This window comes from Orcinus orca, chromosome 2, assembly GCF_937001465.1.
Source record: "Orcinus orca chromosome 2, mOrcOrc1.1, whole genome shotgun sequence".
NCBI lineage: Eukaryota > Metazoa > Chordata > Mammalia > Artiodactyla > Delphinidae > Orcinus > Orcinus orca.
In genome coordinates, this window is record NC_064560.1 from 69,727,213 (window position 1) to 69,746,414 (window position 19,202).

At 39.5% G+C, this 19,202-nt stretch overlaps 1 protein-coding gene across 11 annotated transcripts in view; it reads left to right on the plus strand.

The window, feature by feature from the left end:
* Positions 1-19,202, plus strand: part of MCTP2 (multiple C2 and transmembrane domain containing 2) — a 252,577-nt gene that overhangs the window by 105,884 nt on the left and 127,491 nt on the right. For 9 of the 11 annotated variants that reach the window (XR_007475380.1, XM_049705578.1, XM_004271666.4 and 6 more), the window contains exons 8-10: positions 2,979-3,014; positions 13,954-14,118; positions 16,390-16,520. Coding sequence is in view for 10 of the 11 variants with exons in the window: in XM_049705578.1 (XP_049561535.1) it covers positions 2,979-3,014; positions 13,954-14,118; positions 16,390-16,520 (332 nt within the window). In the remaining variant the exon portion in view is untranslated. Of the gene's footprint in view, positions 1-2,978; positions 3,015-13,953; positions 14,119-16,389; positions 16,521-19,202 lie in introns of those variants that run through there. The other 2 variants (XM_049705581.1, XM_049705585.1) reach the window with 2 other exon arrangements.

The window sequence follows — 19,202 nt, forward strand, 5'->3', positions numbered from 1 at the left end:
GGAGATCTCCATTTATTAATTAAGAAGTGGCAATGTTAAAACCTGAGGCCTCAATAACATTGATATTTTGATGCTAAAATGTCTTAAATTGATGTCAAAAATATTTTTTTTTCTACCCAACATAGTGGCGAGGGACTTCCTTTAACTTCTCTTAGTTTTGATGGCATTGCCATCGGATTCAGTGGCAGGGCATCCAGTAGGTGACCGGTTCCTTGAGCTGGATGCCAGGTTGCGATGACATGCCATGGAAATGAGCATATTATTTGCCACGTGGTTGCATAATTGCCAGCTGATACGTTCTGAAAATTTCTTACATATTTAAGTGGGGTTTGTAAACTTGGATAATGACCTCAGGAAGATAGCTGCATATTTCAGCTGCATAATAGCTGTGTATTTATTCCACATGTGGATTTTTCTGTAGTGTATTGGATCATATTTAGCAGTACTACTGGCACTTAAAATATGTTGAAATATTGCCAAAATTTGGAGTTTTTAAGTAGAGCCATTTCAGTCAAAATTTATTTCAAATTGCAGAGCAATTAATACTCAATGCAGCTTGAGTTTGTTTTTGGAAAACATCTCAAAGCCTATCTTTTCAGAGCCCTAAAAGGAGACACGCTTGTCATCCTATTTAGTTTGGCCCTTCTTTCCTTGACTCCTCCACGCCCTGTTTTTGAGAGTTTGTCAGATGGTACGCATTATCTCCTTGCTGGTACGATTTCTCATTTTCTTCGTTCTTTGCTTGTCTGGCAGGGTCTCGTGTACAATCTATTTACTATATATACGAGTGTACATACATATATATACATAGCCATGTATATGTATGTGTGTGTATATAGATGTACATATATAATAAAATGGGGTATTATAGAAATAATAATAATGGTAATGCCTGTTCTATTTGTTCTGACTGGTAGTGTTATTTTTCTGTTTATATACTTGTTCAAAGTATACCTGAGCAAGGAATAATTTATCCTTGGCCATGTGTGGCTATTCAACTTAACAGTGCACATCAGGGGCCCTTTGGATAGAGTAAGTATCAGAAAACTGTTGATCTTTTCATTGAGTTTAAGTTAGTATTTAAAGATATTCTTCTATTGGGTTTTTAAATGGGGTAACTAACACGGGGGACTGAGATTATTTGGGAATAATTTGTTTATAAATTTCCATTTTCATTTAAAGCCTGATAGATTTCAGTTTGAATTCTTGGTTTTGTACCCATATTTCTTCCCGTTGTCATTGAGGCAGTCTTCGTTGCTTTAGAGCCAAGCCAATAAAAATCTTAACGTGTGCAAAATGTCTGTGAATTGACCCTCAGGGCCAGGGATTTAAGTGCATACGGGCATGGTACAGTTAGGAGGTAGGGCACTAGGTGGAGGGCTGATACATCTGCCCTCTGTCTCTTGCTGATACATCTGCCCTCTGTCTCTTTTCTCAGCAAAAATAGGATTTTAGTTATAACTATGAGCTCTGTCATCAGACTGCCTGGGTTTGAATCCCGACTCCACTATTTTTAGTTTTGAGAAGTTAACTGATCAGATCAAATTCACAGAATTACTTAATTCTCAGCTACAATTTGTGAAATGCGGATTTAAAAGAAAGATTATCTATTTTATAGGTTTGTGAAGACCAGCATGATCAAATATAGTGCTTAGCACGGAGTAGACATCCGATATATGGTAGCTCTTAGTACTGTAGTAAGCAGACAGTAATACTCATTTTCCAGTCATTTCCTTATATATTTTTTAATCTTTGGTGATATAAAAATCAAATGAATTGTATTTCAAAAGGCTATTTAGGAATAGCCATGTGTACCTACAAGATGGTGATTAATTTTAGTGGTTGTTCTGGGTGAAAATATTTGTTCATATGTTGTTGGGAAAATACAAAAAGAACTGATTTTAATACCCAGATTGTAGTATCTATAACTCTGGGTCACATGCTGAGTGGTTGAGCTTCCAGTTTCACCAGGGAAAGTGTTTTTCCTGAAGAATATTTTCAAGACATTTTTGTACCAGCGTTTCTACTTGCTGGTCCCTGGAATATAAGTGGATTTTCCCCAAAGACAATTTGTTTTCTGGTTTCTAATTTCCTGGGGAGACTTATTGGCAATGTGGATAGGTCATTTGCCTAAAGGCATTTTTTTCCTTAATCATAATAGTTACTATGAGCTGCTCAATTAGATTCATAATTGAGTTGTAATCCGCCAAATTTTTCCAAGTTTTAACATCCAGTTAGCTGGTTAACCAGCCAGAGTAGAGCTTTGCAGTACTGGACGGTGATAGGAGTAATGAGAGGATTTTGTTAGGAGAGAACTTTACTTGTAGACGAAATTCAGCAGTCTTAGCTCGACAAATGAGAGATCAAAAGAGAACAGTGGTGAAGTTACTGGCTGTTCAGAACATTTTTTTCTTCCCTCCCTCACTGGTACATTAGCCTATTTTTCTTCATTGTGAAGAAATGACTCAGACTGTTTTTTCCTATTATTTCGAATATTGAGATTTTCTCAGCAGAGGGCAATGGAATTATTTTTTCTAGTATCTAAAACTACAGAAACCTAAACATGAACTAACTTTGTCCATGAATTTCTTAAACATTTTTATAATGCTATCTGGGTATTTCAGGTAGGAAAAACCTGCCTTTCCACATTGCTTTTCGAGGTAAAATTAGAGTGTTTTCAGGCAAATAAAAACATAAATGTACTTGTAAGGACTGAGCAGTATTCTATGTCCTTGTTTTTTCATTTTTGAATACTGTGAGAAAATGATGTAACACAACCACAGAAATGTGATTTTTCTAGGTTTCTAACTATTTTCTTGCTCAAATGTGTTTTCTCTGAAACCTCAGAATGTGGGTGTCAGTTGTTTGAACGTAGTCTGCACCATCTAACTAGCATGGTAACATCATCGTGTTGTTAACGGCTCTATTTCTCTCTTTTATTTTGCCATTTTTCACGATTCAATGGACATAATCCTTAGCGTTGGTCAGATCGGAAGCAGTTAAGCGCCAGCAAGGTAAATACAGCTGTTTTTTTTTTTTCTTTACATCATGTGGTTCACCTTTGTAGCAAAGACCAATGTAGACAAGATTATTATCCAACCTTTACATGGAAAGGCTTTCTTTTCCTCTTACTGCTGTTATGAGTAAAAAGGAAACAAACTCCCTTTTAAAATTTCATTTAATAAGGGCATAGCCAGATGTTTGAACTTACACTTGTTTTAGTGTTGACATTTTATATGTACCGGCCGTGTTAGAATGTTACACTTCATTAAGCTTGAATTATTTGGAGTTGTAGTGCAGTTAGATTTAGTCCTTTAGAAAGCTATTTACCATTAGGTGGAAACTGTTATAAGGGCAGTGAAAAGATTGAGAAGAATACATGGTATATTTTATCAATCTTTTTTATATTACTTTTATTTTACCTTTTTTTTTTTTGTGAGTGTTTCTTTAAAGATTTCTCCATGAAATACCGGTGACTTTTTTACATTGTTAGTATCTTTTCTTTTTAAACAATTATATACTTCTGTGCAATTTATAAAAAGTATAGGTGTACCAAGGTAGGGATGTGTTATTATTAGGTTATTAAGGTAACACATTGTAACTTAAGTGACTAAATGTCAAAATTAATGTAAATGTAAACAAAACCAAAAATATTATGTATAACTTACTTTAGTAGGTCTACTGCTTTTAAAAGAGGAATAACCAAGATGGAGGTGGCCGTGATGTGTCCGTGTATGAGGGGAGGGTGCGTGGGCAATCTCTGTATATGCATTTATTTATACACACACATGTGTACACAGTTATATGCCATCTCTCATTTCTAACCTCACCACACTGCAGTTGTTTACTTCTCTATAAAATAAGGAGATTGAAACAGATTCCGTGTGTTTGTAAGAGTGTGTGTATGTGAAAGAGAGAGAAGGAGAGATTTGAAACCTGACTAGTTCCTAGGAAAGAAGGTAAACTTTCTAAACCTTGCTTTTTCAAATCCAGAGGAATCAAAGTTCTGACTCTTCCTAAAATGTATATCCTTTGCATTTTTGAGCACTTTAAAAATAACCAGGCTAAGGTGTTTTTTTTTTTTTTTTTAATCCTACCTGTTCACTTGGTTTCCAAGACTCTGGTTCTTTTTAGAAATAAACTTCAGAGGCAGTAAATAATCATGTGAAGTGGTCTCAAAAAATTCCTCCAGCTTTTGTCTTATTCCTTTATAGTCACTAGAGGGTAGAAGAACATCATTTCTCTGCACAGAAGGGCGCCCGGCTCTCCCTCTCATGTATTAAGAGTTGCTGTAACCATTCGCAGCGGTAAAGTTTCCCAGCATGCTCTGGCGAAACCTGACAAAGCAGTATTTTCTCATTTATTGATTCTGCTGCAGCACTAAAACACTGGTACTGTACATCAATAACCATCTTTAGTTAGGGACATCCGGCCTGTGGAAGAGCACTGGCAGTTTGCGGAAGAACATAAAGGCTACAAAGAAAAATTGTGAGCTTGGGGAATATGGGAGTCTAGGGGATGACAGGAGAGGTTAGGAAGAACAGTCAAAGGAATGAAGAGGGGGAGGAAAAATGTTATCAAAAATATGAAAGGAACAGAGGATCCTGGAACTGTCATCTTCTTTTTTCCCTGTCATTGTCGTTTCTAGAATTTTGACTTCAGTGCACTGGGCTCAGAGACTAAATGCCCAAACCTAATACAATGTTTAGTAAAACCTTAGATGAATATAGGTCATTGAAAGCTACTTGCTATCTTATATGAGAGATGCCATTTATATATTGGTGAAGAGTTTCAATTGTTAGGTTGATATTTTGCAGCTTAGAGTTTGCAGTTTGGGAGGAAAACATGAGATAGCTTCTAATTTAGCTTATGAAAATGAGTCATGTGGAAAATCTATAGACTCTGTGATTAACCTTCTGTGTAAGTAGTTAAAATACCCTGATCAACCTATCTTGGTATTTTTAAACTATAAGCTTCTCTTTTAGGATTTCCATATTATATTTAAAAATTAGGTAACAGAAGTTTAATATAAGGAAGATTACTTACTATGAGTATCTAAAATTTCACTAGCCCTAAGTGATGTATTACCTATAAAATGTCATTGACTCTTTCACCTCAATCTTATTCTTATAATAACTTAACTTTATTTAAATAATTGCTTTTAGACCCATAAGTTTATAATTTTGCATCATCTAGAGGGACCCAGAACGGCAGAGTCTTTGTGGACTGTCTTCTAAAGCATTTCCTGAATTTTTCTTTTTTTTTTTTTTGGTCTCTCATGGGCTTAGTTCCCCAACCAGGGATTGAACCTGCACCCTCTGCAGTGAAAGCACAGAGTCCTAACCACTGGACTGCCAGAGAATTCCCCGTTTCCTTGATTTTGATACTGACCTTGATTTTAATACAGTAAATACATAGAGATTGCCTTTAAAAAATAGCTTTAGGTTTCATACAAAAGCCTTTGTTTTCCTTCTAATGACCCTTTTAAAGAGAGAACTGAAAAACTTACTTAAAAGGACCTGAATCAGATAACTACTTCTTTTTAGATATTTACTATGCACAATCTTTTCTGTGAATAGATCTGTTTCCAAACCTTACTTCTCACTTTCTAATGTATATAATAGTTACAGAGATAGAAAATTAACAGCAGTTACTTCTCTTACATCAAATAGTCTAATGGTATAAAAACACGATGATAAAATACGGAATTGATGGGTCACTGATTGTATTCAGAAAATCTGCGTATATACAGACCACACCCTTGCCCTTTCATTTGGGACTGTATTATGAGTGACCACAGTGCCCTTTTAGTTATGGATTTTCTTCATTTTAGATAATTTGCACTGAGATAAGTATTTATTCTCACATGGCCCCTCTTCTGACCCATTGTTTTATGCAATTATGTGTCAGCCGTTTAAGGTAGAAGACATCCCTGTACCTAGTGCAACATTTTTTTTCTGTACCCTGATCCTGGCATTTACTCTTTTTCTCTCTCTAGCCCAGGGGTCATTGAACTTCAGCCTGAGTGCAAAATTCAGCCCCGTGTCTGCTTCTGCAAATAAAGTTTGATCGGAATGCAGCTGCACTCATTTGTGTATGCACTGCCTCTGGCTGACGTGGCAGAGTTGAGTACTTGGGGCAGACCCTAATTCTTACTACCTGGAACTTTACAGAAAGTCTGCCCGCCCCGCCCTCACTCCAGCCTAAGAGTGCTGGCTGCTTCCTCCTGTCACTGACCTTAACTTTTCTCCATATACTCTATTTGGCGTCTCAGCTTTTCCATCACCTGTTCTCCGCATTATATTCCCTCTGTTCGCAGTACCTGGAATGGTTCTCTTTTCCTGTTGTATTCCCTGACAAAGTATAGGGGCTACGCTCTTGCTTTCGGCTTTTTTGGATACTTTATTTCAGTGTCATGACTTGGTAAGAGTCATGAATTACATGGTGAGGGTTCGGCCTGAATTTAGGTTATGTCCTCCCTTGCCTTCTTTCCCCTTTTCCACTTTCTCTTTTTCCCTTGGGCTCTGTCTGCGCCTCTGTTTCTAGCTCTCTGACATCTAGGACTCAGAACAGGTAGGCAGTCTCAGAAAGGTGGAGTTAGTAGTAGCAGTGTTTTGCTGAGGTTGGTCTTGAACCCAGAGAGCTGTCTGTTGCATGGGCCAGCGCCTCCTTTCTCTACTGGCTTGTCCACTTGGGCTTTTTGAAGTGTGCCATTCTCAGCCTCATCACCCAGCAGCCCCCTGTGATGGGATGCTGGTTGGGTCTTGTGACTATACGCTGTCTTGCCAGGGGGTGACGTGGCATCCTTGTCAGTTGTGACCCCACCCATAGGCTGCTGCCCCGGGGGTGGCTGTGTCTGTGGGTTAGCTGTCTGGCCAAATGAGTGAAGTCTGGGAAGTCTCAGCAAATTATTGTGGTTGTGCTTTTGACTTTGATTCAGTTATACAGGTTGACCTTGTCAATATTGCTTCTAACACGTGGGCCAAGTTCACTGAAGACCTCATTGCAGGTTGAAGCACTTTGCAGGGCTGGGACTCCGGTGGCTTTAGAAGTGTGGTTTTAGCATATTTAGCTCCTGTAGGAGCTAGTTTAATGTGGAGGAACTTAAATTGAAAGAGGACAGTCAGAGAACTTGGAGGGAAGCTCTGTCTGTCCGTCTGCCTATCTATCTATCTATCTACCTGTCTGTCTATCTATCTATCATCTACCTATCTATCCAACTACATATCATGATGTGCTTTGTGACCAGAGCCCAGGTAAGAACCAGGAGGAAGTTTGGATGATTGTTTTGTCTGTCCTATAGTTTTGGGTTGAGAAGAAGCTGCTCATACTGGAAGAGATGCCACTCCTCCCACCTTACTGGTAAATGCCCTCTGTCACTGTACCTTTCTCTAGGTGGACCCATGTCCCTTCGTTCGCTATAAGCCCAGGAAGTAGCACAAGCAAAACCCCTTGCAAGAAGTGTGGTCCATTTGTAGAACTAAACTGAAAGTATTGTGCCTGGACCACTTTCCCAATTAATAGAATGCTTTTTGTTTGGTTGGTTCCTTTTCATTTTGAGACATTCCTAACTCAAATGCCCACCCTTAGTAATACCTTTTACTTTTTTGTTTTCTTGGTTAAATTTGAAGGATTGGAGAATGGTATACCCCAAACAGCCATATACATCCATATACCTATCTATCTCATCTATATATCTACCTAATTTATTTGTTTTCTGTCTGTATGCCTATCTCGCTTTCTACCTACCTACATGCCTGCCTGTCTATCTAGAAGTGACACTGCACGGGCACACGTCTAAATATCTTAACCCCGATGCTTCTACTGCCTTGTTTTGAAGTCTAGGTCAGCATCACCCTGAGCAGAATGGTTTCTAGAGGCTTTCCTCATTTCTGTGGGCTTCAGTCATGCTCAGGTAAGACCTTGGATCTGTTAGAACTCTCAAACCTTGTGTGTCTCCAGCCCAGAAGAACAGAGCCACTTCCTTCCTAAACTTTGCATCAGATCTCTCCTCTCAGTGACATTAGGTTCAGTTTTGGCCAAAAAAAAAAAAAAAAAAAAGCCTCTCACTACTGAGCACATACTATATTGTCAAGACCACTGTCCTGAGAATTCGGAGACAAGAGTTGGCCATCATAACTGATGAGGGATTAGGAGAGGTGAGAGTGAGGAGGTGGGGATATTCAGAGACTAGGCCCTTATCTTGGCTTTACAGGTGGGTGGGGTGGATTGAAGGCTGGGGACCGAGAAAGCTGGAGTGAATCTCACCAGATGAGAAGGAGGAGGAAGTGAATTGAGACAGGACATTTATAAAATAATGTGGTGCATGGCAAGTGCTCTGAATTCTTTGTTATTAGTTCCAAAGGAGAGCCCCTGGGCCAACACCATCAGCGTCACCTGGACATTTTCTGAGATGTGGATGTTGGGCCTCCATTTCAGGCCTCTGAGATCAGAAACTCTGGAAACGGGGCCCAGCCATCTTTTAGCAAGGCTTCCAGGTGATTCGGAAGCATAGTGATGTTTGAGAGCCACTGGTGAGGGTTAGGGTATGGCGTGGGATGCTAGGCAAAGTAGGCGGCAAAGCCAGGGATGTTAGAGGGGCAGGCCTCGTAGAGCAGTGGGGAGCACTGCTAAATCTTACGTTTGGCTGGGATTAGGGTGAGGTAGGCGAGGTGCCTGGGGTGTAAAACATGCGAAGGCACTCGGGCTCAGGGGCCAGCCCTGCCCTTGCAGAAGACTGAGAAGTGAGCACCTCCTTAAATGTTTCACCCCGAATGCCTCACTTGCCTCACCCTAGTCCCAGTCTCGTATAGGGGTGCCCTTAAGCTATTTTAAGTGAAGGAGAGACATAGAAATACGGAACACAGACATGAAGGCCCGCAGGATGACACATGTGAATCAAGAAATACTAGTTGATGAATATTATCGTATATGAGCCCAGCATTTAATATTGAGCTTTCTAGAGGTCAGGGCAAAAAGGAAAACCTTGTTAAATCACATGGCCTTCATTTTTTTCCCCCCTCAGTCCAGAACCCTGAGAATCATTGGGTATTTATGGACTTTATCAATTTTTAGAAATCTTCTCTTAGTCTAATTTTTATTTTTAAGTTCAAACATGGAGTGAGGATATTCCCTTTTAATTAAAAAAAATTAATATAATCCTTTTAGAGCTAATGTCTTTGTGCACACAGATTATTCATATCCTTGGGACTGTGAAATAGTTTTCATCTATAAATATAAATCTCATCTTTCATGTCCATTCCCCTGTGGGAAATTTAAAAGGCTTCCTTTATATCCTATGCAAAAATGTTTGTGTAGTTCTAGGAGAATTTATGCCTACAGGGTTCTCTTCAGATGATATAAGGAGCTGTCGAGTAGCAGCTTTCTGGAAGCCTGTTGTATGAACGTATGGATCTTCTCATGTCATGCTGTAAAAGCTGTTGACAATGAGAAGTAGTTTTACATATTGAAAAAGCTTGGAAGGAATATTTCAGGGAAAGCTTTTATAGACTGAATGTTCTTCCTTAGTTTTTCTAAGCATTGCCAACATAGTTGGAATCTTGCTTTACTCCTCATTTTGCTTACAAAGTTAGTTCCTTTCTTTTTTTTCATGCATTTGTCTCCTTGACTCCCTACTTTCTCACAATGACTCAGGAAAAATAATTAATGAGAGTCAAAATAAGACAGATTGGCAACATCGGAACGCATACTTTTAAATCTCCATCACTGAGATGATCTAAAAGGTACCCATACAGTAATTGGCAGCAGTAAGGTAGGCCTAGTACAAAAACCTTGTAAAAACATTTTCTCAATGCCCCTATTTTTTAAAAATATTTATTTATTAATTTATTTTGCTGCACCAGGTCTTAGTTGCAGCATGCAGACTCTCAGTTGTGGCATGCATGTGGGATCTAGTTCCCTGCCCAGGGATCAAACCCGCGGCCCCTGCATTGGGAGCACGGAGCCTCAACCATTGGACCTCCAGGGAAGTCCCACCCCTATTTTTAATTTTATTTTTTTTAATGTTTTGGTGTTTTTTTGTCACCCAAGGGAGTGCTTTGAATTGTTACCCCGTGGTATTGGTCAGCATAGTTAGTTATGGACTGTGGCATCACTGAATATAACATTGCTTTTGATAACTGCAGGCTATGGCCCCAGCTTCTGGACTCTGTGCCCTCCTATCAGGATCCTTCTTTACTTCTGACCTCTCTGCTATTCTCCCTGGCTTGGGACGGACAGGAGGCATTGAGCTGACAGGTCCACTATCCCAGGGTTTCCTTTGTAGCCACACCGGGAATCAGGGTACTGGAGTCCACATTGCTGTCTTCACAGCATGCCACTTGGCCAAAATCCTCAAATAATGCATGTTGCCAAGCTGCAATCTGTTTTTTATGTCCCAAGAAGGAAAATCTATTCACTGTTTTGAGAGTCTATTCCTAGATCAAAAACTCCTGAGAATTCTGCACCTGTTGGAAGTGAGCAGACGCTCCACAGCCTATACTTTCAGTCTTTCTCCCTTTCTTCCCTTCCTTCCTGTGAAATTTTCGTGACCTGGAAGCATATTAATGTTTTGGAATCTGTTTCATTTTTACAAAAGCTAGTATGTTTTAAAGTTAAATATCACACCTTGTTTTCACTAGTCATAACTAAGTTGCATGTTTCAAAAGAAAGTCACTTTTTCTGGGTGTGGATTTGGTGGGGTGAGGGCCAAGGGAGAGAGCCTATGAATGAATCCACGTAGAAGTAGTAAAAGGTTCTGATCTTCTGGGAGGAAGGAGAAAAATAACAAAACCCTGATGTACTATATTTTATCCATTATGTCTGCTGAGAAATTAGGGTCGGGACCCAGAAGCTTTGCTCTATCTCCTGGTGTTTGTTTCAGCTCAGGTGGGGTGGGTTTCTCCTTTTGATGGGTCATTTCCTTCTCTGCTTTCACATTCCAAGCTGCATTAAGATGACAAATTTCACATATAGGGCTCGGGCACGGTCATGAAAACCTGAGCTATTGAGCTAACAGAGTGAGTGCGGAGGAGTCGATTTATGGTGGGGAGAAAGGGAGCTTTTGACAAGCACAAAAGATTTGGATAGCCCAGATCTGCATCAGAGCACACATGGGATGGCCCGGATGCCGCCCACAACCACAGACCCTGCTCTTAAGCCTCATCACAAGTCTCAAGGGTGGAAGAGAAATGCGAAAGTAGTTAAGAAACGTCTTTAAAGCTCATACTCATATCCTAGACTGCATCGCTCGCAAGTGAAACTTTTTTTGGACATAACCTTATAGTGGGCTTTGCAGAAATACTTAGGGTGAAATAAGTAGACTAATGGTCCTGTGTCCTTTTCTATCTGTGAACTGTGCAATAAATACTTCTCTTTTCCTACCCCGCTTTTAGTAAGGAAAAAAAAAAATCTTGGACAGCAAAGAGCAAGTCCATCACATCAAACATGACTGTGTTAAATACTAAAATGTTCAAAGTCCGACTGAGATAGATAAAAGCTTTGATGGAAAGTGGATATTTCCCAGGGACATTGCAAGCAATAATCCAGATGTTAGAGTGTAACGCAACGAGTGTCCGTGGATAGATCAGGAGCTCCAGCCAAGCCGGGCCTGATGTAGGCCTTTGCCTTGCCCTCCCATGCTGTTCCGCCATATGGAACCTATCTCTGGGCCCCCTTAATAACCAGCTTTGGATTCCATTTTCACAGAGCTCATAGAGCTAAGTGGGACTGTTTTATGGACAAGTTAGAAGCCTTTCCAAGATAAACATCCAATTTGAAATTAGGACATACCAAGCCACAAAATTATTTTAGGGCATATTTCATGGAAGCACTGCCATTTTTCTTAGGCAATTGCCAGACTGTAGGATGCCCTTTGATCCCTTGTGGACATTACTCCCTTCTTTATAAAAAGGATTTTGAAATAGTTGCAGTGTTTAGGGAGGAATATATCTGTCGGAACTTTGAAGCATAGCCATGAGACAGGTCATGCTTCAGCTTGTTGGTTGGCAAGTCGAACTTTAAGAAGAAAAAAACATAAAAAAGGAAAGTGCAGCAGGATATATGAATCAAAATCTCATTTTCTTTTTAAAGATAGAAATGTTCAGCCCGTGTGCTTACTAAGCTAGAGAATGTATTAAGTGTATCTACATCTGTATGCACACATATAGATTATATACCTATTTATATATGTATCTGTCTATATATTGTGATGGTGTGCATTGTTTTTGGCAAATATAAAATTACTTAACTTTACTTCATACACCTTCATTATTGAATATATTCTGTCCACAACTCAACTGCAAATAGAAGTTAGAGAAAGAATTGTTCATGTTTTCCAGAGGAGAGGTTTTTTTTCTTTTTTTAAAAAATTACTTATTTTTCCATCTCCCTTTCCTGCTCTGTTTCAGCACCTCCAAACCCCCGTGTGTATGTGTGCATTTGTGTGTGTGTGTGTGTGTGCATTTGTGTGAATTCCAATTTCAAGAGAAAAGCAACACAGATATGAAGTTGGGAGTACAGATTTCCTTAAAAGTATTTTGTTTAAGGAAATCATAAAATGAGCCAAACACTTGGTGTTATTGCATCATTTATTAAGGGTGGTGGAGTGACGTGTGTTGGATGAGGTAAGCTGGCATGTAATTAACATGGCACTGACATACTGTGTGTTGTGATAAATTGTGACTAACTGGTCATCAAGCCGAGCAAATTGATGCCTAAATGATCTGGAAGATAGAGTGAGCAGATGACAGGAATGAATATATAGTGTGAGAAATGCATTGCTTTACCATGAGACTCGACACCGTCTACCTTCTTCAGCCCATTTATTTCTCCCTCAAATCAAGCCGTCCACACTCTGTGCCATTTCACTTATTGAACGGAGAACGTGAATGAACTCCGCAGCCTGAACGGCATGCAGCCTGCAGATCGTGTCGGGGATCCTCACTCAAACAAACTAACTAACCATAAAAAGACACTGTTGAGACCTTCAGGGCATTTAACAGTATTAAAGGAATGATGGTTACTTGTGTTGAGTGTGATCATAGCATGGTTCTTATGTAAAAACAAACAAGGATTTTGCTTTCAAATATTTCAGGCAGAAAAAAAAATAGTGAAGGGATAGGTGAAATAAGGTTGACAAAATGTTGAATCTGATAAATAAGCACGTGGAGGTTTGTTGTTCTATCTTTGTGTGTGTTCGAAAATTTACATAATGGAAATTAAAAATAAAGTGTGCTTGGCCTCTTTATAATTTAATAATAGGGGATATTTGCCTTTTTCTATATTCTGTTTAAGCTGTGTGTGAGTAATACAATGTAGAAAAGGAAACAAAAATAAGGTAACAAGTTACTGAACCCCTACTGGGTCCCAGCCATGGGGCTGTGTTCTTTACGCAGCCTTCCCTCTGCAAAGCTCATTTGGCTAGCTAGCCAATTACAGGCTATATCTGGAGTTGTGAATCTCACAGTGGTGTTAGGCTTTTTAGTCGTAGCCCAAGGAATAAAGGGAAGTGGGGACAGATTCAAGTGTGAAGGATAAATTCAAAACCATAATTTCTAAATGCCCAGAGGTATTTTGTTTCCCTGAAAAGCAGTGCCTGGTTCTTATATCTCTATTTCCCAGAATGCCTTTCTTCCCTTCCTACTATTAAAATAGCCAAAGGCCCAGCTGAAGGATTCCTACCAAAGAGCACATCTAGGTGGGAGTACAGGCCAGTGCCAAATGCAAGTGTTGTTCCAATTCATGCTTTGCTATATGTTTCAAGTCCAATGCTTGAGAAGGAAGTCACATAACTGTGATTGCAGGTTTGCAAAGCCAGTGAAGAATATTAACACTTTTACCAGGCAGGGAGTGCTATTTCTAATCAAATATTGAAAGCTGGAATTCCTCTGATCACCAAAGTCACACTCAAGAATTATCAGTAAGTTTACATGTTATCTTTATTTTTTGCTTTAGTCCTCTTTGATACGCAACCTCCGGCTCTCAGAGTTCTTGAAAAAGAACCAACTCTGGAATGGGATTATAAGTATAACTTTGTTGGAAGGAAAGAATGTCTCAGGAGGAAGCATGACAGAGATGTTTGTCCAGTTAAAACTAGGAGATCAGAGGTATAAAAGTAAGGTAAGTTCTGTCAGTTCCTTAAGGAGAACAATATCTTTAAGATTAAAACAATGGAAAAAAATATTTTCCCACTCTAAACTTCGCAAGAACAGAATTTATTTTTAACCCTCCTAACTGTATTAGGAGCAACCCAGAAAACAAGATAATTGTATAGGTGCAGTCTATTAATATGGATATTTGATCGCTTAGTATAATCTATTTTAATATACTAAACTAAAGCTAGAGAAAGCTTATTAAATAATAGATTTGAATGCATGGCTTATTTTTGTTTTGAAAATAAGCAAACTATGTTTCAGAGAATGAGGGAAAAGGATTACTAAATGCTTTCAACATCGTATAAAAATAAAATGGTATAATATGTTATAGTTGGATTAAAATATTTGAGTTAACTAAATATGTTTTCAAAATTATGTACTCCGGGCTTTCTCTAACTTGTTGGTATGAACACTAAAAATAGACATCTAGTGCTGCTGGGGGTTTTTTTGCTGTGATTTTTTTAAACTATCTAAAAAGTATTAAAAGTGATTTGTTTTGACCAAAGGTAATGGCTTTTTTTAGCCGTCTTTAAAAATCAATCATCTTATTCTGCTGATCCAACTTCCATTTAATTTTTAATCTCAGTAATTTGGTGTGGTTTTTATTTCAAAAACACTAGTCTCCAAACCATGGTAATTAATTAGTTTTACATAACTGTCAGACAGAAATATTTCCTATGTTTTATGGATTGAGGGAACTAGGGTACTTGAAAGTTAAGTCATTTGCCAAAAGCCACATAGGAAGAAAAACATCGGTGGAAGATTTTGAAAATAGGCCTGAGGATATTTGCAGTTTGGGCTTTCGAGTGTAGAGGACTTAACTGAAGCAGACTAGTTAGAAAATGATTTAGGGGGGCAAGAGGTTTTCTCTGCTGCACAATTTTCAGTGCAGAATCAAATATGAAATGTCATTTACTCCACAAGGAGTAGAGAATTGAAGCTCTTATTGAAGAATCGTTTATTATAAGAAATGCAAAAAATTGAAGACAAGTTACAGCAGAAATATACAGATAATTATTTTAACCAGGCAGTTTTAGGCTGTACCTCACAGTGAGTATATCCAGGATGACCACAGCTCTCCACTAAGATTCCTTTAATGATCCAGGGTCAGGGTAAGGATTTATAGAAAAATTATTCATCACTAAGCACACGTACCCTTTTAGACTAAGGGGAAGTGTAGAATTATTCCAGTATCTGCTACGTTCCCCCTTGGGGAATATTGCACTTAATTTGTGGTCTAATAGATTTTTTTTTCCTTCATGGTTTCAAAATGCCGTGATCTGATATATTTAAGCCCAATGATGATGAAAAACAGCGTAAATGATGTTATGTGATGTTGGCTGTAGCTGAGATCTGAGCAGTCCCTGTCTTCTCACACGGGGATATTTGGCCCCAGGATTTAATAGTTGGCCCTGACGTCCTGATACTTAGTGGCCTGCGTTTTTGCTCACTTTTTATTCACAAATTGAATCTCTGTGTAATTGAAACAAAAATGAAAGTCCTGCCAATGAATCAAACACACAAGCAATTTGAAATCACTTTCGGAGAACACAGGAACACTTGTGGAGTTTTCAGACCATGCTTGTTAATTTTTAGGTTTGGCTGCAGTGGAATTTCATAGTCTTCCTCTCATTCTAGTGACGGGGTTCAGTAAACTCGGATTTAAAAATAGGCAGCGGCCTACAGGTTATGGGTTTCTCATGTAATGCATCTGACAGATGTTAATTAAGACCCCAGACTGTTAATTCATATAGTTCTTAAGCCAGCACTGAATGGATGTGCCAATAAAAATGTTACTTCCATTTGGTTAACCAATTAGTATCTTTCATAAGAGAGAACAACTGTAAAATGTCTATTGAAATATATTATATAGAGAGCATATCTCAATAGTCATTATTGTATGTGTGTAAAAATATTATATAATAAATATATATATATCAAAAGTATGTGTTATATATATATATAACATTTATGGTTTCTTTTGGGATAACAGTGTTTCTCCAAATTTGGTGGATAAATTAGTGAGTCTGGGGAGTCAGCTAAAAGAGTATGATGTTTTGCCAATTCCTGGAACCTTGAAGTCCCTTTCGCTTCCAAAAAGAAAAGTTTAACTTTATAAGAGCAATCATAACCATAATTATGATCTCCTGCTGTTTAGAAATGAAATGAATGTGTAGTTACTGTAGCAATGAATGCCATTTTAAGAAAATAAATAATATAACTGCATGTTTTCTAGACACTGTGTAAGAGTGCAAATCCGCAGTGGCAGGAACAGTTTGACTTTCACTACTTCTCTGACAGGATGGGCATTTTGGACATTGAAGTGTGGGGAAAGGACAGCAAAAAGCACGAGGAACGTCTGGGCACGTGAGTCTGCTCTGCTTTTTAAACGGTGGGAGATGTGTCTGCATTGAGGCTGGTCTGAGGGAATATCTTTATCTGTTTGAGCTTAGAATAAAACCTCATATCCCCACCCCAAGGAGCCATAAGTTAGCTGGGCCCTAACCTGGGGAAAGTTTTTTCATTTTTTTAATTTAGTATTGATTACAACAGAAGAAAATTGTATGTGCCAGGAAGTCTCTAAAGAAAGATAATGTACCATCTCAGACTCTTTGGGAAATATTGGTATAAGTGTCCAATGCACCCTATGATTTGGGTTTTGCTACTTAGTGAAATACCGTATAATTTAGTAACACTGTGAAGCTAGGTGTCCCAAATTGATGGAAACTTTTCAGTGTCCTTGATGAACTTTGCGGCAAATCATAATGAAATCTATTGAGGCCAGATTTGTTTTATTTCTTTACTTTGGACCTTCCCAACTTAATTGAGGGGCTCACTCGTACATAATAAAAAATAGTGTAAGTACTATTGCTTCCTTATAGGATTGTAGTAAGAATATAGTCAAATGCAATTGTGCCTGCACTGTGACTGCTCCAGTTTGAGCATGAAGGAGATGCTGGTGGAAGCGTGCATCTCTGATCTTTCTGATAGCCCTGCAAGTTCGTGGTATTATTTTTGTTTTATAGATGAGGAAATGGAGTGCAAAAGGTTTGCATACATCTTCACTGTAGGCTTCAGAGCAGCGAGTGCGAGAGTCAGGATTCTGTGTTTTCAAAGACCCAAGTTTTTCCCACCAAACCACTGCCTTTTGTTCGGCCCATATGCATACAATTTGTCCACCAGTCCTAAGTATAAGCATTTAAAGGACTCTCAACGGCTGTTTGTGGGCTTTTTCAAACCAAGTTCTCTGGAACCCTGGGTTCAGGGAGATGCCTTGGGGTCACCTTGGAGAACGGGGGTCTCCTGAAACCAGAGCATCTCCACTTTTACCTGTGCTCTACATTGGTAGAGCTCCATTCGAGGGAAGAGTTTCCTGCTGAAAATGAAAGATTGAAAACACTCATCCAGTAGAACCCCTTCATTTTATAGATGAAGAAGTCCAGAGGCTCAGAGAAGTCAGCAAGGAATTTAGGGGCAGAAATGGGATGAGCCCCAGCTAACCCGATACCTGATGCAGTGCTTTTTCTGTGTAAAACACTTAGCAGAGCCTGGTGCACGGAACGTCAGCTCTTTTTGCTGCCGTTACCCTGTCCCACCTCAGTGGCTCCTCCTGAGATAGACAGGTGGGAGTTTGGAGGCCGTGGAACATTCCTCCCATGCTTCTCAGCAGAGGCACCTTGTCTCATGGGACGGCCGGGCATGTTCCAGGTGCCTAATAAACCTGGCCCTCACCCACCTGATGCCAGCTACATTCCCCAATTATCCTGTGGAAGACACACACACACACACACACACTGACAGCTCATCCACACATGTCCAAACACCTGCTAGGAGAGCAGCACTGCTGACTGAGACATGGGTGCTTTTCCCTCCACGTGTCGTGGCTCTGGTTACATTGCTTTGCACAGCCCTCTGGTCCCCAGCTCTGTGCTGCTCTAGCAGGTAGTAGCCATGCTTCCTTGGAGATCTCCAGGGCCAGGTTTGTGTTTTGGGGTACCAAACTAGGTCGTGTCACACTCTCCAACCCAGGAGAGAGGTCTTCCTGTGGTCAAGCATTTGACAGATTTTGCCTGTCAGATGCCTTACTAGTCTCCCCCCAACCCTCTCCCCCATGGGGTAACTGAGACACCTCAGAGTCTTGCCAGTGTCTCCTACCCTGGTCACCACCGTGACACCCCAGTGCCCTGCCAACACCCATGGTAGGAGGGTCAGAAACTTTGTGCTAGCCAGCAGAGCAGGAATAAGTCACGTAAATGCGCAAATGCAGAGAACTCTGTGTCCCAAAGCGTTATCTGAATGGTGGGAATTTGGGCCCCCAGTGATGGATGGCCAGCGTGTTATTTTAGTAGGTGCAGAAAATAATGGCCTTTCGTTCTGCATGTCATTGTGCTGTTATGTTTCTTTCACATAATAGGAAACGCTTTTCCAAATGAGTGTTAAGTTTCTTTACAGACACAAAGAATAATTGGAGATGTCCCTCTTATGCCATGTTTTGTCATTTATTATTTGAGCTATTTCCTGTTTGTAACTTAGATGTATACCTGCCCCAGTGGTCATTCTGTCCTTCCTTTTCATGGATTTTAAAGGATTTTTTCTTTTTTTTTTTTTGGTATCCTTTTCCTTTTTCCTCTCCTAAGGTACAAAAGATAACAAAAGTATCTCTTGGGAGTTGGCTACACAGCATTACCCTGAGTGAACTTCCAGGTGGGGTGAGACCTACCCTAAAATACATACTTCTTGTCAGGGTTAAAAGAGAGATTGTGCTGGCATATGCGTATCACAGACCTGTTACTTACTGTTCCTTCTTATTTGAAAATGTTCACTTATTGTTTTCCTGTTCTTTGTTGTAATTCTAAGCCTCAGTTATTTTATCTCCCAACTGTTGGGAAATAACTTTTTGCATGAGAAGGGTCTTTGACAATGTTGAATGAGTCACAACTGTCCTCAGACCTGTCTCATATTTTGTGTTTGGATAACACCTTGATGCTAGTAATTTAAAGTTCTGCATGGCCTAAGAAAGTCCTCTGCCGGGCAGTTTGATATGAGGGA